This window comes from Perognathus longimembris, chromosome 28 (genome assembly GCF_023159225.1).
Source record: "Perognathus longimembris pacificus isolate PPM17 chromosome 28, ASM2315922v1, whole genome shotgun sequence".
NCBI classification, from domain to species: Eukaryota; Metazoa; Chordata; class Mammalia; order Rodentia; family Heteromyidae; genus Perognathus; species Perognathus longimembris.
Window position 1 is genome coordinate 34,713,827 of NC_063188.1, and position 20,932 is coordinate 34,734,758.

Here is a 20,932-nt window from a genome sequence, read left to right on the forward strand (position 1 = left end):
AGTTTAGTGTCTTATTGTTAAAAATTCATCTCTTGAGGCTGATCATATAATTTGTTGAGGTGAAGTGAAAGGCTTTATAAAATACCAAGTAGGTGTGTAAAGCTGTGTTTGCTGGTGGTCACTGACTGATTTCATTTTCCCTGCTGACCCAGCTGACCCTGGCCTCCTGTGTACCCTCCCAGTTTTACTCAATGAGTTTCCAGCCAAGGAGATAAAATAGTTAGCTTCTCTGGCAACTACTGTGTAACTCTCGAAGTGCCTGTGTTTAAACTCTTTGGCATGTTCTTGTTTTTAAGAAATCTTGGTAGCCTGGCACTGGTGGTTCACCCCTGTAATCCTAGCTACTCAGGAAGCTAAGCTCTGAGGATCGCAGTTTGAAGCCAGCCTCGAAAGCCAGAAGTGGTGCTGTGGCTCAAATGGTAGGGCACAGAGAGGCTCAGGGACAGCCCCCAGCCCAGAGATCAAGCCTCAGGTCCAGAAAAAAAAACTTAGTGAAGTTTGAGAGGAAAAGAGCAATTTTACTAGAGGCCTGTGAGCTGATTCAGTCAGTGGACTGTTGTGTAAGTGTGTAATTGAAATTAATGTGTTGCATGTGAATTGTGAATATTCATAAAGCATTAGATAATATTTCTCACTGTCCAGTTTTTTCCACTTAGAAATGATGTCCATTTTGTTGACAAAATTTCATTAGTCTCAATAGCTCTGGTTGTGTACCAACAGGAATGACTGATACAAGGCCTTACTTGCCAAGCACAATTTCTTGAAGGAGTGCAGACAGCTGTACAGTGTTGGATCCTTATGGTCAGAGAAAAGAAAAAATTCTTTAATTTTACAACATGAAGAACTTTATGATACACCTACTGTTGCATGCCAACTTATAATTCCTGCCCAAAGTTAACCCAGTTAGTTATCTTGGTACACAGTATGGTGTAGCCCCATGGACCTGGAATATTGACTATCAGACCTCTAAGCTCTCCTGGGGGGCCATTGGCAATCCTTTTCTGCTGTTCAGATTTTTTTGAGATCACAATCACTGATATGTTTTAGCACCATAGGGATCCTTGAAATTAATCTGTGTCTTGTTTCATTTGGTAGACATTCCACACACATACACACACACACTCAAGTGGTTGTAACTGATACTGTTAGTTGCATTGTAAAATGGTTGTATTTGAATATGTGTAATAGTTTTCTTGATTGTAAGGGAAGTTCCCATTGGGGAAATAACATGGTTTGGTCAGTGGTAGTGGGACAAGTATTTGACTAGGATCGTACCTGGCTCAGCCCAGCCGCATGGTGTCAGTGAGGGGGGTTAGAATGTCAGAGCAAAGCGCTGGGAATATGGCCTAGTGGCAAGAGTGCTTGCCTCGTATACACGAAGCCCTGGGTTTGATTCCCTAGCACTACATATATAGGAAAAGGCCAGAAGTGGCGCTGTGGTCAAGTGGCAGAGTGCTAGCCTTGAGCAAAAAAGAAGCCAGGGACAGTGCTCAGGCCCTGAGTTGAAGGCCCAGGTCTGGCTTTAAAAACAAAAAAAGAATGTAAGAGCAAGGGAAGAGTTGGGAAGGTCTCTTATCTTGTCTAAAGAGCTAATAGAGACAGGAACAATTAAGGAACCTATCTGTATTAATCCATTTGGTGTCACTAACAATACACCGGAGCCTGGGTAACTTTATACGTAAGCAGATTTGTTTGCCTCATAGTTCTGCTGGCTGGAAGGTCCAAACAGCATGGTTCTAATATGCTGGCAAAAGCCTCATGACTGCTTCAAAACAAGGCATCACGATGTGGTAGAGAAACCAAAAGGGACCCAAACTCACGAAGCAGTCTTAACATTATAGCAATGCCCTCTAGTGGGAACTAATCTTGTCCCTTCAGACCTGACAGCATCTATCCCTTTCAAGGGAATCATCCCCTATTATTTAATTACCTTGCATAGGCTGTACCTTTTAGCAGTGATGGGGAACATCTGGTCTGGAGGCCATATAAGGCTACAGAAATCATTTGGTAATGATTTCTTGTTGGCTTTCCATGGCCCATCTGCCTGTATTGATAATTTTGTATGGTTATTGAATGATATTATATATATATATATCCAAATGGCCCTTGGCAGGAAAATGTTCCTCATCCCTGCAAGGTTCCATTAACTGTGCAACTAAGGATCAAGCTTCCAGCTCATCTTTTTTTTTTTTTTGCCAGTCCTGGGGCTTGGACTCAGGGCCTGAGCACTGTCCCTGGCTTCTTCTTGCTCAAGGCTAGCACTCTGCCACTTGAGCCACAGCGCCACTTCTGGCCATTTTCTGTATATGTGGTGCTGGGGAATCGAAACCAGGGCCTCATGTTTATGAGGCAGGCACTCTTGCCACTAGGCCATATCCCAAGCCCCCAGCTCATCTTTTTGGGCACGAATAGTATATAAATAATAAAACTGTTCAACATGTGGTATAGAACGTACCAGTATCTGGGCTAGTGAGTCTTAAGGAAACTTTTGAGCTGCATATGTCAGTGAGGACAATCATTTAAAATGTTGCCTGTGGCAAAAGATATAGTCACCAGACAATACTAGTCTTTGAGGGGTAGGGGACATGCCAAATATGTTATAAACTATGGTTCCATTTGATGTCTTTAGAGTCATAAATTAACCTACTGTGAAGATGTAACTCCAGAGAAATTGTAAGATGTCTCTGTATTTTGTTCTACTTTAATTCAGTGCTTTTCATATCATAAGTGGGGGGGGGGGGAAGAACTGGGCACCCATGGTTCATACTTGTAATTGTAGGAACTCAAAAGGCTGAGAATGGAAGGATCAAGGTTCAAGGCCAGCCCTGGGAGAAAAGTCCACACAACCCTCTCTTTAAAATAACTACTGAAAATAGGGTTGGAGGCATGGCTCAAATGATAGAACACCATTTGAACAAGCCTTGCGTCCTGAGTTCAAACCTTAATATTTCCAAAAGAAAGGGGGGATGGTAAGCACTCTCACCTTTAAGACTAATACAAAGACAATAGAATTGTTCTTTCTTTTTAAGTATGCTTGGGGCCATCATTGAGATTTAGGCAGGCACTTAAAATGGTTTGATTTTTAACCCCTGACTTTCAATGGTTCTTATATCATGAACAGGGATTATGATAAAGTCTTGTGTTAACAGAGGTGATTAAAAAAGTAGGAAACAAAATTAGCATAAACTAATATGTATAATATACAACTATTTTGCCAAAATTGCTAGATCAGCTTTTCATTGTAGCTACCCCTTTACTATATGTGTTTATGAGCAGCAAAATGACTAAAAGACAAGAAGATGAGGCCAGAATCAAAGCAAAAGGCTTATTTTCACCATAGATCCTAATCTTGGAAAAAGGCAGATTGCACATCAGCTATTTCATGAAATCTAGAAATCAGCTTCGTAACTTTCTCTGCTGCCCTATCTGTTATTCTCCATAACACAGTGTACATGGGCTACTTATAATGCTCCTTATGTACTTTCAGGGTCATTCATGTGGGGAATAAAGGACAGTTTCCCATGTCACTGGGGATACTGAAGCAGAAATTTTGGGGGAGAGGCAAAGTCCTGGGGCTTGAACTCAGGACTTGTGGGCACTGTTCCTGAGCTTTTTTTGCTCAAGGCTAGCACTCTACCACTTGAGCCACACCTCAGCTTCCAGCTTTTTGGTGGTTAATTGGAGATTGAGTCTTAGGGGCTATTTTTTGCCTGGGCTGGCTTTGAATTGCAATCCTCAGAAGTTAGCCTCCATTTAGGCCACTGGTACCTGAATGAACTATAGAGATTTGATAATATTGGAAAGGGGCATCTAATATAAAAGATTTCTACCTTTTTCAGATAATGCTGTAGATCCAGATGTATCGGCCAGGACAGTCTTTATAGATGTTGAAGAAGTCAAGAATAAATCTTGTTTGACCTTTACTGATGATGGATGTGGGATGACACCTCACAAACTCCACCGAATGCTCAGGTAAAAAAAAAGTCTTTATTCTCTTTCTTTCCTCTTGACTTTATGCACTTTTAAGGATTAGTTATTTTTAAAATACCTTTTTCAATTCCTAATTAACCTAAGCTTCCTTTTCAGTTCAAAGCATTGGGGTTGAGGTGACTTCTGGGTTAGAACCATGAAGGTAATTGAGCCCCTTGAAAGATAAGTAGAAAGTATTCACACTATAATCTTTGAAGGTTTTTGGTAGAGTGTTCTTTGCCAGAAACCAAGCAGACATCCAGGTACAAAAGAACAAAGGAAAGGTTTATTGGGTTTAAGAGAGAAGTAAGAAGTTCTAGCTACTGTGTTAGGTGACAGCAGAGGTTTGGGAGATCTTGATGCCTTATATAGTTATAGCTGCCCCAAGGAGTGCTGTCTCAGGTAACCTTTGTGGCCTGTAAGGTTTAGGGGATCTTGCTGCCTTATATGGCTATAGTTGGTCCAAAGGAGTGCTATCTCAAAGTAAAATGAGGTAGGGGCTAATTATTTACTGCCCTAGCTAAATGAGGCTAGTGTTGCCTAGAAAAGCAGCATGCTAAGTTATGGGAGAGGGGGCTATTGGGCTTTCAGTAAGGAAATTCACTCTTCTTTTAACTGTTGAAGTGATGATAAATTTCTGCTGTCATTCTCAGTTTACTTCTTTAAAATATCTATGATTGATAGTACATGTTTGTCCTTTATTATCACACTTCAGTAGAAGAGGACTTTCCTCAACTCCTTCCTTGCCTTGCTTTTTTATTTTATTATTTTTTTTTTTTTGGCCAGTCCTGGGCCTTGGACTCAGGGCCTGAGAACTGTCCCTGGCTTCTTCCCGCTCAAGGCTAGCACTCTGCCACTTGAGCCACAGCGCCGCTTCTGGCCGTTTTCTGTATATGTGGTGCTGGGGAATCGAACCTAGGGCCTCGTGTATATGAGGCAGGCACTCTTGCCACTAGGCTATATCCCCAGCCCTGCCTTGCTTTTTTAGAAGATGTGGTTGATTATTCCATGTGGCTTCCTGAACTAGAGTGTGTGAAAGCATGAGAAAAAATTGATGGGTGCTATGGAGGCAAAGGACTTAGAACCCTCAAAATGAAAATTTATTTGGTTGCAGTTCTCTTTGAAAGTATTCTAAATTATTATCCCTGTTTGTAGGGAAGATCCTTTGATCTGTCAAAGAAACAAAAGTTAAGTTTGGTCAAAGCAGCTGTTTTTATTTTACAACTCAAGTCTATATACCTTGTGTCTCAGATCCCCAGAATTAGAAGAATATTTGAGGAAAGCCTCTAGAAGGGAGATGAAAATGTGAGCAGTATGTTGATGAAAGTATGAGAGTTGACCCTGTTTAATTTATAACATCAATTTTTACTATTGAAGTTGATGCTTACTATAGTAAGAAAAAAACAATTTACAAGTATTTTTACATTTTTCATTAAAAATAATGTGAAATTAATAAGTGTTTAGAAAAGAAAAAGGTTAGATGAGATGGAACAAAAATATTTATATATCCAATTCTCTATGTAGCAATTTTCCCCTAAAGTTGCTTATCTTAATGAGTTTTTCCCAGCATACCTTATCCCAGTGACATAGGCATCAAACAATAGGCACAGCATATCTGATTACCTTCCATTTTGCATGTACTGATGTGAAGTTGGTATAGGTATAGGGAAAGAGGGAAGAAAAGGAAGATTTCAAAATAACCACAATTTTTGTTCTGGATTCATTCATTAAATAAATTCTTACTGAGCACCTGTGTGCAATGTACTGGAAACAGACATGATCCTTTTGCGCTCACAATGTGGATAGTTTAGTGAGAGAGAATTGGGCTAGTGATAGAACTAAGTAGGCTGTTGTTCTATCAGTGGAAGTGCTAGGAGGAAAGAGTGAAATTTCTCTGAAAATTTAGCCAAGAGATTGAATCTAGCCTGGGGACTTTAAAAAAGTTACCCTGTAGAAATGACATTTGAAATGAAATATTTAGGGTCAGTATCCATCTATTAAAATTTTTATTTCCTTCTCAAGATGCAAAACAGGCAGAAACTTATTTAGATTTAGCATTTTCTCTGTCTTTACAGGTTAAATATATTTCCCACTAATTTTCTCTTTCTAAATTCTTTCTAAATTTCTAAATTCTTTTTTCTTAATTTATTTAAAAAACATTTAATTCTAGAGGACTATTTTTCCACAATATTTTTACAGCTTTATTAAAATATAATTAACATGATATAAAATGCATGATTTGGGGGATTTGATAAATACATAGAAACTTTGGCACTCAAAGCCAGAAGTGGTACATGTTAATCAGCTTCAAAAGTTTTCTAGGTGACTATTTTAATGACTGTTTAATGCACTATATATATTAGATTTGTGTTTGAATCCTAAAACAAACTTTTATCAGCTAAAAATATTATTTACTTACATGAGATCACTTAATCTAACAGTAGTCCAAAGATGCCATTTACCTCAATTTCTTTTTTGTCCTTTCTTTTTTAAATTATTGAATATTTATTTTACAAAATAGTTTCTTTGACATTTTCATACTTGTATAGTTTGTTGTGATTGTAATTAAACTTCAGAAGTAACTTTGAAAATGTAAAGCATATTAATTTCTCCAGTTTTTCATGTTGGGTATATTTTGTATATGGAAAAATACTAGAAATCATTATTGAAAATGGTTAAGCCTGCAGAAATTGTTCGTTATCCTGTCTCCCATTTTCCAGCCCTGTGTTGTTCCTCTTCCTACTTTCATGCTGCTGAAATAGTGCAATAACTGTAAGTTTCTTTACAAATACAGAATCATTTGAAAGTCCAATTAAAAAACAGTGCCTATCATTAAATTTTATTTATTTATTTATTTATTTATTTTTGCCAGTCCTGGCCTTGGACTCAGGGCCTGAGCACTGTCCCTGGCTTCTTTTTGCTCAAGGCCAGCACTCTGAGCTACAGCGCCACTTCTGGCCATTTTTTATATATGTGGTGCTGGGGAATCGAACCCAGGGCTTCATGCATACGAGGCAAGCACTCTTGCCACTAGGCCATATTCCCAGCCCTATCATTAAATTTTAAAAGGCACACTGTTAGTTTTCTTTAGCTTCTGGAAATATTGTGTGAACCAGGTAGTCTATATGCTCAGTTGCTTTTTCTAGCAAGCTGGAACAGTTTTTCAAAGGTCAAGGGTTAAAAACAGCAACAGACTGAAGGTATTTGTTGCCTCTGCTCAGAAGTGTATATCCTAGGAGGTCTGTTCTAAAACAGAAGCCAGAGAATAACTGGATGCTTATTATAGTAGTTTTAATTTATCTATCACATCACCAGTAAATCCAGTGAATAATAGTGCCTGTCTTTGTGTGTTTTGATTTTTGGGGAAGGTTTGCTCCATTGGTCAATATCCTAATTTAAAATTATCTCACTAGAGTCTCCATTTTGTCATCTCTTATGGTACTCATGAGGAAGTTAAAATATTTTGGGATTCCACTCAAAGAGCTGGTACCAGAATCCGTTGGTGTATAAACAGTGTTGTTCCTTATTTGAGAGGATAGAGCAGGACTGACTCAGTGAAAGGAAACCACCTGTCTAAACGAAGCCTTGATAGCTCATTGGATTTTTTTTTGTGTAGTCCTATTGGGCTTGAATTTATCTGGGCACTCTCCCTTAGCTTTTTTTGCTCAAGGCTTGTGCTCTACTATTTGAGCCACAGTTTCACTTCCAGGTTTTTGGTGGTTAATTGTAGGTAAGAGTCTCATGAACTTTCCTGCTTGGGCAGCTGGCTTTGAATCATGATCCTCAGATCTCAACCTCCTGAGTTGCTAGAATTATAGCAGGTGTTGGAAAAATTTTGAGCTATACTCAACAATAAAATTACTCCTTATAATTTCACCATTGTGTGTGATGAAATCTTTTATAATAGTGTTTGATTGGTACTAGGCATGTCTATAAATTTGCATTTATAGAATACCTAACCTTTACTCAACTTTGTATAATCATCTGGTCTCCCAAAACATAGTAACACCATGAAGATTTATACCTACTAAAGAGAACAAGATGAAAGAAGGCTAGAAATAAGGGAATAATACAGCCTCACCATTTTTAGCCTTTTACATTGACTACCTAATTGAAACTTGTATGGTAATATAAAATTCTTAAATCCAGATAAGCATACAGAGTCATATCATATGGCAGATAAGAGTCCTATTTATGAAAATCTCTGGTTTTAGATGTGGTATTCGATCTGAAGTAGGGATAGGGAATAACATAATTCTCAGAATAACTTCTGTTTTTATTTTTTTTTAATTTGGCAGTACTGAGATTGGAATTCAGGGCCTTGAGCTTACATGGCAAGTGCTATACCACTTGAGTTACCCTCTGCCCTCAAAATGACTCGAGTCATTTTAATATTAAAGTTTGAATACTACTTTAATATAATTTGCATACAACTCTATCCTAGCCAATTCTTTTCCAAGAGTAATGAGGAAGTCAGAATCTTACCAATTTGTAAATACTGAGGCCCACAGATAGCACAAATGCAGTGTTCTTTGTTGTTCAAAGGACAGTTTCCAGGGGCTGGGAATATGTCCTAGTGGTAAAGTGTTCGCTTTATATATGTGAAGCCCTGGGTTCTATTCCTCAGCACCACATATATAGAAAAAGCCAGAAGTGGCTCTGTGGCTCAAATGGTAGAGTACTAGCCTTGAGCAAAAAGAAGCCAGGGACAGTGCTCAGGCCCTGAGTTCAAGCCCCAGGACTGGCAAAAATAAAAAATAAAAATAAAAAAAGGATAGTTTCCTGGGAAATTACCTTTCTTTGTCATTAAATTCATTTGTAGGATGTACAAAACTGTAACGCAAAGTTTTTACTCCATGAGGATATAATGGAATTATTGTATAGTACTCCCTTTTTTTGGAAGTAAACATAAAATCATATCTTCAGTCAATGGAGAACAAGCACCTCAACTCTTCTTTCTCGATAAGTAAAAGTGAAGACCTTTTTGCCATCCAGTTGTGGCATGAAGTATCTGTTACTGATATTGGAGAAACATGTAGTCTGTAATATATGAACTCCTTCTTCCTTAGACTATAATATGAGATCAAGAATTATATCTTTTTTATTCATTGTTGTGTATCCAGTGCTAAGCACAATGCACAGCATGTAGTAGATTCAATAAATAGTAATTATACGGTAGTGTACAATGTTGTAAAAGTCAGAGATAAAGTCTTTAAAATTTGTTTTGTCTATGGTGAAGATAATTTTTTGGATACCAATTCTTTAAATTTTTTAGGTTCCATTCTTTTTGCATGTAAGTATGTAAATGGCAAACAAGAAGGGGAATGGTTCTGGCTTTTGAGATGAAGCTGATCATAAAGGGCTACAGTTTGCTGAGGTGACTCAGTGAGAGGCCCTTAATAGAACAAGAGAGACTTTATACTGCAGCTGTTTGCAGATATTCAGAGGCAGAACTACCTATTTTTATCTCTTGGTCATATTCCAGTGAACTGTCCTAGCAGATGGAGCAGAGGGTAGGAACTGGAAGGGTTATCCTTTGGGTAGAGAGTTGAAATTGTCAGATTTCTAGAGGGTGATGTGACCAGGTTTGAAAGATAGCTTCTTTACTACCTTTGACCATTGCTACTATTTGGTACTTTGGTCACACTCTGCAAGCAACTACCTTTTCACCTTACCCTAGCTTTCTGTTCTATCTAGACAAGAAAGCAGCTGCACAGGCCTTTGCCAAATCTCTCTGTTGACCAGTGAAAAGGGCCCTTCTTTACATTTCCAAAGTTATGATTCTAGCACTGTGGAACTAATTACATACAAACAACTTAGAAAAAGCAGTCTTATTACCCCATTGTAATTTCCAGTGTTTTTAACTTACAGTTTGCAAACACCAAAAGAAATAAAAATGTGTTCTTCAAGTGTCAGTTATTATATCTTAAGATGATTTTTACATGTTTTTTTTCTTGTGTAATTACAGCTTTGGCTTTACAGATAAAGTAATAAAGAAGAGCCAGTGTCCCATCGGAGTCTTTGGCAATGGTTTCAAGTCAGGTTCCATGCGTCTAGGAAAAGATGCTCTTGTCTTCACAAAGAATGGGAGTACTCTCACTGTTGGACTCCTATCACAGACCTATCTGGAATGTGTCCATGCACAGGCAGTTATTGTACCAATCGTTCCATACAGTCAGCAAAACAATATCCTTTGTGTTAGTTAAAATTTAGTGTTGGTTAAAAATTAGTCTAGTCTGATTGTTTTGATAGGAATGTTTCTCTTCTGGGCAATTGCAGCTATCTCTTGATATTTCGTATTTCAAATAAGTTTTAGTATTTAGAAATATATTCAAATGTCTTAAATTCAATTGGAATTTCTCCATATTGAGTGTTTAAAAAATAAATAAGACCATGGGCAGAAGTTCAGAAATATTTTTACTCTGTTGAAAGTTTCATAGCTTGATCATTATATAGGCTATTTTCCCCAATCATCACTCTTCCATCCAGTTTTCAAGGCCTCCTTTTTTCCCCTTAGGCTAGCTATAGTCATGCTTATGCTTGTAAAATCATAATATTTATCAGCTTATCTGATGGCAGAATTGCTTCTTGTTCATTTCCTTGTACCTGGACAAGCTATTATTTCTTTTAGAGACCACGTTGTTTTGACAAGAGCAATGTGGCAGTAAGATTTGAACTTACTGCTTCCAAATAGTTTAAAATTTCAGCCTTTGACATTTTCACAAATATAACTTTTTTTTGGATTGTATCTTTGAAGATGTATTCTGCAAGTCTTAAGTTATTTTTCCTTTGACGGTATTTGGTTTTACAAAAAATGATTATTACTGAGGATTCCTTGCCCAGTCTGGAAGCCATCTTGAACTATTCAATTTTCAACAATGAAAATGACCTATTGGCCCAGTTTGATGCCATCCCAGGCAAAAAAGGAACTCGTGTTCTCATTTGGAACGTCCGCAGGTATACTATTCCAAGGATAATAGATACTAATAGACAAAGGTAGAATGATGAAGCCGAGTTTAAGCCAGGCCCAGGTTGCTTATGCCTTTAATCCTAGCTACTCGGAGGCTGAAATCTGAGGATTGTGGTTTGAAGCCAGCCTGGGCAGAAAAGTCCCTATGAGACTCTTATATCCAATTAACCACTCAAAAACCAGAAGAGGAGCTGTGGCATGTTCAGCTTTAATAGTTGAAATGGGGCTCTCAAACTTTTCCAGGGCTGACCATGAACTGCAGTCCTCCCAAACTCCATTTTGCAAGTAGCTAGGATTATAGGCATGAGCTACTATGACTGGCTATTCTCTTTCTTCTAAGATATAGTAATAGATCTGGGGAAATCTTGGTACCTCGTGCTATTGCCTAAATTCAGAGAGGTGATTTTGATTCATCTCTTTATTCAGTTGAGAACTGATATTCAGTAACTTCTCCAGTAATACACACAAAGCTGGGATCCATTTTAAAATCCACATTTGAGGATAGCTGACATCAATGTGATTTAAACATTCCACATTTCTTTTTCTTTCCATAGAAGTTTGTTATCACCACCACTACGAAACATTGTTTAGACAGGAAATACCTTTGTATATTGTTTGATTCTCAAATTAAGTTGTTTGTAGTTTCTTTGCACTAGTGGTCAGGGAAAGAAACAGCTGAGTATTGGTTTATATTGTTTCTTGGGTTCCATGTGAATCCCCCAACCACTTTGAAGCTAGTTCTTGTTAGATTAGTACCTGTCTTTTTTACCCAGAAACAAAGATGGAAAGTCTGAGTTGGACTTTGAGACAGATCAGTATGACATCCTGGTATCAGACTTTGATGCTGAAGAAAAAGAAACTGATGATTTTACCTCCAAGCTGCCAGAAACAGAATATTCTTTACGGGTGAGTAAGAATGGGTAAGATGTCCTATAACATGAAAGATCAAAGTTTAGCCCTGTGCTAGGATTCCTTTGCACAGTCTCTACTGAAGCAGTTTAGGCAATAGAGTTCATAGCATTTCAGGGTGGTTGTAGGCATAAGATTGCAAGGCATAACTAAGCCAAATCTTTGTCCATCAAAGAAAGGCTTAGCTGGATAGCAATATTTTAATGAGAACTTTGGGAGGACTGGCAAAGGAGCACAATAACTTTCCCTTCATCGTTTCATAGGCATATTGTAGTATTCTGTATATGAAACCACGGATGAAAATCTTTCTGCGTCAGAAGAAGGTGACTACCCAGATGATTGCCAAGAGCCTGGCAAATGTAGGATATGATATATATAAACCTACATACACAGTATCCTTAAACCTATGTGTATTTGATCTGCTCATTTCAGGGTTAAATTTCTGGATGGTCACAAAAAGCCCCAAACTTGCATTTTCCAATTCAAAATTCTGTATTATAGTATACTCTAAGGAAGCCTCTCTCTGTCTCTGTTTCTGTCTCTACTTTTTGCTAGTACCAGGGCTTGAACTCAGGGCTTCACACTCTGGCTTTTTCACTCAAGGTTGGCTCTCTACCACATGGGTCAACTTGGGTCATAAGAGAAGAGCCCATGAAGATTTGGGCAGTAATACATTAAGAGGATATGAAGCTCTAGGAGAGGTGTGTAACAAGTGCTTTCCAAGCCCTAGTGCATGGACTTTGTTTTAACCAATACTGGGGCTGGGGCACTGTCTCTTAGCTTTCATACTGAGCGCTGGTGCTCTATCACTTGAGCCATACCTCTATTTAAGAGGAATCATTTATTAAGTGTTAATCTGTGTACCCATTGTATCAGAGATCACTTGGAAATTCTTAGATGATGGTCCTGAGGTATCACAGATTATGGTTCAGTAGATCCTGGAATTTTATTTTGAGATAAAAATATTTTTTAAAAAATCCTCAGCTTGACCAATGGAGGATATTCTTAGGAGAGAATCACAAAAGTGCAATAGCTATGCTCATCTTACATAAAATAGTATTTATTGAAGTGAACTCCAAGAAATGGAAATGAGAGTTTTTTTCCTTTGTTACTGTTGTCATTTTCTTTTCTTTTTGTTGTGTTTGTTATCTGTTTTTGAGAGAGCAAAGGGGAGCACAGAAATGGTGGGACAAAAGGTGAACCAATGCAGCAGTGAAGTTCACTAGACACTATGTTGAACATGAACTATAGAATTTGTGGGTGAGGATGGGAGGGAAAACTGGGAGAGAGTGAGGGCAGGGGTGACATTGTCCAAAGTAAAGTGTACTCTTTATCTGACCTTTGTAACTGTAACCCCTCTGTATATTACCTTTACAATAATGATAAACCCTCAGCTTATTCTAATGAGTGATCAGGCTTGAGAATCTCAGCTATTGGTATAATTCACTATAATCCATATTACATTTTATTGTATTCCATTAATTCAACTCAAATGTTGATTAGAACTTCTTTTTGTATATACTGTATTGCTGTACAGGTCTAAATTTAGACTTTGATGGAGTTAGGAGGGTACAGACTAATAGGTTGGTTTTTGTTGTGAGATGAAATGTTAACAAATTCAACATGAATTTTTGATAAATTCTCATATCGGTGGCCATTTAGAAGAGCACTTACTCACTTTCCCTTCTATACTCCATTGCAGTTGGTATGGATTCCAGACACTAGAGAAAATTTTGGTATAAACTATATAAATTAGGTCAGTTTTTATTGATGGCTTTTAGAGCAAAAACAATGTACTGGAAAGCTGACAGTACTTAAGCAGTTGTAAACATTGATCTCTTAATTTATTTTCTGCATCATAGACACATGCCACCTCACCTTACAGTTTTCAGACAGGGTATCCCTAACTTCTTGGCCAGGCTGGCCTCAAATAAAAATCTTCCTGATCTCTGCCTCCCAATAGCTGGAACTTCGTATTTGTTTTAATAAAAATAAAAAGATGTCTGGGAATATGGCCTAGTGGTAAAGTGCTTGCCTCGTATACATGCAGCCCTGGGTTCAATTCCTCAGCACCACATATACAGAAAAAGCCAGAAGTGGCGCTGTGGCTCAAGAGGTAGAGTGCTAGCCTTGAGCAAAAAGAAGCCAGGGACAGTGCTCAGGCCCTGAGTCCACGCCCCAGGACTGGCAACAAAAACAAATAAAAATAAAAAGATTTCTATCTTTTCTTTGTTGTTTTTTTTTCTGTTCTCTTTCCTTGTTTTTTTTAATCAAGTAGAAATTATTAAAAACTCAACCCTAGTCAAGGCTAGAGCTCTACCACTTGAGCCACAGTATCACTTCCTGCCTTTTGGTAGTTTATTGGAGATAAGAGTCCCACAAACTTTCTTGCCTGGGCTGGCTTTGAACCACAATCCTCACAATCCTAGCCTCCTGAGTAGCTAGGATTACAAGCATGAGCCACCAGCACACAGCAGGTTAAGTATATTCTTAAGCAATTGCTACATATTTCTAAAGGTCCTCTAGAAGGATTGTACCAATTTATATCCAATGACATTAGGGGTTTTTGTTGTTGGCCAGTCCTGGGCCTTAAACTCAGGGCCTGAGCACTGTCCCTGGCTTCTTTTTTGCTCAAGGCTAGCACTCTGCTACTTGAGCCACAGTGCCACTTCTGGCCATTTTCTGTATATGTGGTGCTGGGGAATCGAACACAGGGCCTCATGTATACAAGGCAAGCACTTTTGCCACTAGACCATATCCCCAGCCAAGGCATTGGGGGTTTTCTTGCAATATATTTATGCAAACTTTTTGTCTGGTGCTTGTTTCCTTAATGACTTTCTTAGAATAAACAGGTGAGGATCACTTTTGGATTCTCTTGCAAAAGTAGTAACCAGTTTGGAGTGATGATGTACCATAACAACCGGCTCATAAAGTCCTTTGAGAAGGTGGGATGCCAGGTAAAGGTGAGTGATTAATATGTCTTTAATATAGAGGACTGGAAAGAAATTCTCGTTCAGGAATTCTGTGTTAGCAGTGAGCTATTTTGCATTGTAAAAATTCTTGTTCCTTATTACTCTTCACATTGTCTAGGTATCTATTAATGAGAATCAGTTAAAATACCAACAACTTAACTACTTATATCAATGTATCAGTGAATAAAGTTGTTTTTTACATTTTCTTGGAGAGACAAAAACACAATGTAAGATCCATAAAATTTGGTCATTGAAGACAATGATTTGGGTCCTTGAGTTTTTTTTATGAGCTATATCCTTTAATTAATCATTTAATTTCTGTGAGAAGATGTTCCTTACCTGTAAATGGAAACAATAGTACTTCTAATTTTTTTCTACTTCATAGTTTCAAGCTTGATAGATTTAAATGGGCCAAAACATGTAAAATAACTTATAGGTTAAACTATATATCATGTTTAATGTTTTAATAGTTTAAAGTAGTAATTTCCACCAGTTTTCATTTTCTTTTTTATTTTGCCAGTCCTGGGGCGTGAACTCAGGGCCTGAGCTGAGCACTGTCCCTGGCTTCCTTTTTGCTCAAGGCTAGCACTCTACCACTTGAGCCATAGCGCCACTTCCAGCCTTTTCTATATATGTGGTGCTGAGGATTTGAACACAGGGCTTCGTGTATACCAGGCAAGCAGTCTTGCCACTAGGCCATATTCTCAGCCCCCATTTTCTTTTTTTTATATATATTTTTTATTATCAAACTGAGTTACAGAGAGGTTACATTTTCATACATTAGGCATTGGATACATTGCTTGTACTGTTTGTTACCTCTTCCCTCATTCCCCTTCCCCCTTTCCTTCCCCCCCCCATGAGTTGTTCAGTTCATTTACACCAAACAGTTTTGCAAGTATTGCTTTTGTAGTTGTTGGTCTTTTTTTACCCTGTGTCTCTAGATTTTGGTATTCGCTTCCAATTTCCTAGTTCTAATACCAGTATACCCAGTTTCCAATATACTCAGATAAGATACAGAGAAAGTGTAGGTACAACCACAGGAAGGTGATACAAGAAGATCATTAATAATAGAGGCTACAGTTACATATGGCATGTTGAAAGTAGTTACAACTGTGATATAACAATTATTTCTATAACATGGAGTTCATTTCACTTAGCATCATCTCATGTGTTCATAAGGGTATAGCTATTGGGCTGCTGTGACTTGCCTAAACCTGTACTAATTATTCCCAATAAGGGAGACCATAGAGTCCATGTTTCTTTGGGTCTGGCTCACTTCACTTAGTATAACTTTTTCCAAGTCCTTCCATTTCCTTACAAATGGGACAATGTCATTCTTTCTGATAGAGGCATAAAATTCCATTGTGTATATGTACCACATTTTCCTGATCCATTCGTCTACTCAGGGGCATCTGGGTTGGTTCCAGATTCTAGCTATGACAAATTGTGCTGCGATGAACATTGTTGTGCTGGCTGCTTTACTGTGATTTTGTTTGTGGTCTTTTGGATAGATACCCAAAAGTGGGGCTGCTGGGTCATAGGGGAGTTCTATGTTTAGCCTTCTGAGGAATCTCCATACGGCTTGCCAGAGTGGCTGAACCAGTTTACATTCCCACCAACAATGAAGTAGGGTTCCCTTTTGGCCACATCCCCTCCAACAGTTGTCAGTTTTCATTTTCTTTCCTATTTGACAGATTACATTATTAAAGCATAATGAATGGCAGGCTCTATATTCCATTGTTAGACAGTTATGTACAGCTCAACGAACATAACCAATTGGAGCCTATTTTACTTTTGCTACATCATCTTTTGTGTATATGTGTGTGCCAATCTTGGAGCTTGAACTCAGGGTCTGGTTGCCGTCCCTGAGCTTCTTTTTTTTTTTTGCCAGTCCTGGGCCTTGGACTCAGGGCCTGAGCACGGTCCCTGGCTTCTTCCCGCTCAAGGCTAGCACTCTGCCGCTTGAGCCACAGCGCCGCTTCTGGCCGTTTTCTGTATATGTGGTGCTGGGGAATCGAATCTAGGGCCTTGTGTATCCGAGGCAGGCACTCTTGCCACTAGGCTATATCCCCAGCCCCCCTGAGCTTCTTTTGTTCTCCACGTCTGGATTGTTGGTAGTTTATTGGAGATAAGAGTGTCATAGATTTTCCTGCCTGGAGATAGCATTGAACTGCAATCCTCACATCCCAGCTTCCTGAATACCTAGGATTATGGGGTGAGCCACCAATGCCTGGCTACTATTACTTCATTGTTATTGTAAACATCATCTGTAAACAGCTCGTTTGTGTGCCAGTCTAATTAGCACTTGGAATCAGTTCCTTCTATTAAAGAAGAGAGATTTAAAAACTTCTTGAATCAAGTTGTAATTAATAATCATCTCAAGTCTGATTCCTTTAGTAATTGTTTGGTGGCCTGTACAAGTGTAGAAGATGCTTTTTTCTTTCTTTTTTTCTTGCCAGTCCTGGGGCTTGGACCTAGGGCCTGAGCACTGTCCCTGGCCTTTTTTTTTGCTCAAGGCTAATACTCTACAACTTGAGCCATGGTACCACTTCTGGCTTTTTCTGTTTATGTGTTGCCGAGGAAATGAACCTAGGGTTTCGTGAATGCTAGGCAAGCATTCTACCATTAAGCCACATTCCCAGCCCTGAAAATGCTGATTTTAGTAAATGAATATGTGTAATGATCATATAGCATCTCTAAAAAATTTCATTTCAGTTTTTGAGAGCATTAGTATTTAATCTTGACTCTTGGAAATGTAATATTTATTCAATTGAAATCGTAGAGCAATCTTAAAATATCAATCGAAGTAGGAAATTCAAAGGGAATACCAAATTTGAGAGACACAGGGTAAAAAAGGAGAAATAACTACAAAAGCAATACTTGCAAAACTGTTTGGTGTAAGTGAACTGAACACCTGGGGGGGGGAGGGAAAGGGGGGGAGGGAGGGGGACATGAGGGACAAGGTAACAAACAGTACAAGAAATGTATCCAATGCCTAACGTATGAAACTGTAACCTCTCTGTACATCAGTTTGATAATAAAAATTTGAAAAAAAAACATGCAATAAAGAAAAAAATATATATCAATCAGATGAAAATGGAGGTTGTGTGAGTGGAGTAGAGGTAGCTATTAATCCCTGAAATACCTTGGGGTTCATGAATCATAGTTTGAATATTTTCTGCCATAGAAGTTCTCAGTTTCTTTTTTTTTTTTTTTTGGCCAGTCCTGGGCCTTGGACTCAGGGGGCCTGAGCACTGTCCCTGGCTTTTCCTGCTCAAGGCTACCACTCCGCCACTTGAGCCACAGCGCCGCTTCTGGCCATTTTCTGTATATGTGGTGCTGGGGAATCGAACCTAGGGCCTCGTGTATCCGAGGCAGGCACTCTTGCCACTAGGCTATATCCCCAGCCCTCAGTTTCTTGTTCCATGTATCACTTGCAGCCTTTTGAATTACATTCTGTTTCTCTAGATCTTGATGGCCATTCTATAGTCATGAACATTATGTAACCTTTCTATGATTATATGGAATTGAAAGGAAATGCCTCTGGCAGTTAACTGTAATATAAGTGTTGAAATTAATATATTTCTTCTAAGCCAACGCATGGAGAAGGTGTGGGAGTAATTGGAGTCATTGAGTGCAATTTCCTAAAACCTGTCTACAACAAACAAGACTTTGAATACAACAAGGAGTACAGGTGAGTCACTTTCAACACTAGGTGTTTCTGATAATTTGCTTAGATATGAATGTGTTCTCTGAAACCTCAAAAACAATCACTAAAAATCAGCCAGCTATGTTAACTGAAATTTACTTTAATTCTATTTTCCAAGGTAAGAGATAAAATGATTTCATTTTAAAATTAATGTTTGAAACGATGATATGGTCAGTTGAGATAAATCTTAGATTTAGAAATGATCAAGTTAACTTGAATCATTTGATATTATATTTGTGATAAATTGAAGGACATTGTTATTGACCATAAAGAGACAAAGGGATTGGAAGTTATTGAAAACACAGTAAAGAAAAAATTAGAAGTTTGTTAGACATTTTCTTGAAGATAATGAATGTATTTTGGGACAGCAGGTAAGACATAATTTCAGAAAAGCATCTAGATTTACCAGGGAAAACCAATAGGTAAGAATCAGTAGATACCATTTTAGGAGATAAGAATTGTTGAAGCAAGGCTAGAAAAGGTTTTGAGTTATAGGTGTAGTTCAGTGGTAGACTAGTAGCTGGCATACGCTACATGCTGGCATGCACAGGCCTGGGTTTTGATGCTTCCTATTTAGTTGTATGTGACAGGAGTATGAAAAATAAGAGTCCTCGATTCCTATGTAGAAATAAACAAATAAGAAATTTGAATACATATAAAGTAAAATGGCTCTTGTAAGCCAAATCTGCCTAAAGAAAACCAAGGAAAGCTTTACAAAGCAAATTATATTTGAGCTAAACTTAAAGAAAGGTTGAAATTTTCTAGGTGGACAAGTAGGGGAATGATATTAGAGTCAGAAGTAAGTATATGCAAGACATAAATAGGCAAGAGGTGTTTTTCCAATGCATCGTGATCAGAACCACCCTTTCTGTTATTCTCCTTTGTATGATAAATTTGATTGAGAAGATTGTGGATTGTCTAAATAGATATTCTATATATCATAGTTTTATTTTGTTAAACATACAAATTTCTGGCTTAAGAAGCTTAATTTATGCTACATATTTTATTAAAAACAATACACTTCTGAAATGTCTTTTGAGGATCATTTGCATAATTCTTGTCCCATTCTGTCATCAATTGTCCATTTTGTTTTTGATTCAGGGGATTTAAAATAAGGCTTTGCTAAAAGCACACACTGTACTACTTTTTTTTTGTTTATATAAAAGGAAAGTGTGTTTAGATAAGGGAATTTGAAGCTGCGTGTAATGGATTATACTAGTAATTCCAGCACTGCTCTAGAGGCTGAGGCAGGAAGATTGAGGTCAAAGTCAAGCCTGGGATATATAACAATACCAGATTTTCTTTAAAAAAAGGACAGTAACAATTTGAGAGATTTAGAGAAGATTGTCTGCTGTCACAAACTCATCCTACGGATGTTATAGATAGCAAAACTATAAACAGTAGAGGAAATACTAGCCATTATACTACTGAAATGTCTGGAAATACATTGTGATCTCATTTTTAATAGTGACATGAGATTTTAGTTGCCAGTATCAGGATTCAAAATGCAGTCAGGACATGTCATTTGTGGAATCATCAGATAAATTCAAGATATAGTTGGCATTAAGGACCTTAATATGTTGATGATAATAGATTATCACACATAGGAAACAAATTAAGAGTATTAAAATGGCTAACAGGTTAGCCAAAATAAACTGGTATGGCAAAAATTCTATCATGGCAAAAATAGACAAGGGAATTGGGGCAGAAAGCATGACCTAGGATATGCCTTAAGGCACAAGAATGCAAGATTTAGAAAAGAGAAAGGAAGGGAATTCCAGCATGGATTTATAGCATGAGCTAAGGTAGTGACAGGGTCTCAGAATGGTAATAATATAGGAAAGGGAAATAAACGTAACTGGAATGAAACGACATCAAGTTAGATGGACAGGGGAGGGCCACATCTTAAGAGTAGGGCAGACGGTAAGTATTTTGGCCTTTGTGGGCGATAGAATCTTTTTCATAGCTACTCAGTTCTGCCATAGGATGAAAGCAAATATATACAGTAAGGGGATGAACATTGCTATAGCCAAGTATAATATTGTTGACAAAACCAGGCAATGAGTGGAATTTGCCTCCTAGGCTGCAGTTTGCTAACCCCATCTTAGACCACCATTCCTCAACTATGTGCCAAATTACACACAGCAAACTCACAGGAGAGCCATGAGATATTTAAAAATTTTGTGGGAAATACAGTGATACTCAATTTCTATCTATAAACAATAGAAAGTGTCTTCTATTGTTGTGACAAATTACCACAAACGAAGTGGCTTAAAACAACACTATCTTACTATCTTAATGCAGATCTTGTTGCAGCAAAAATCAAGGTGTTGGCAGACTGCATTCCTTTCTGAAGGCTCTAGGGTAGAATCCATTTCCTTGCCTTTTCCAGCTTCTAGAGGC

General features: G+C 38.0%; 1 protein-coding gene across 1 annotated transcript in view; it reads left to right on the plus strand.

Annotated features, from left to right (window-relative positions):
• Positions 1-20,932, plus strand: part of Morc4 (MORC family CW-type zinc finger 4) — a 52,993-nt gene that overhangs the window by 4,424 nt on the left and 27,637 nt on the right. The window contains exons 3-9 of the mRNA XM_048337003.1: positions 3,840-3,972; positions 9,938-10,155; positions 10,779-10,926; positions 11,713-11,845; positions 12,112-12,240; positions 14,692-14,811; positions 18,414-18,514. Coding sequence (XP_048192960.1) covers positions 3,840-3,972; positions 9,938-10,155; positions 10,779-10,926; positions 11,713-11,845; positions 12,112-12,240; positions 14,692-14,811; positions 18,414-18,514 — 982 coding nt within the window. The remainder of the gene's footprint in view (positions 1-3,839; positions 3,973-9,937; positions 10,156-10,778; positions 10,927-11,712; positions 11,846-12,111; positions 12,241-14,691; positions 14,812-18,413; positions 18,515-20,932) is intronic.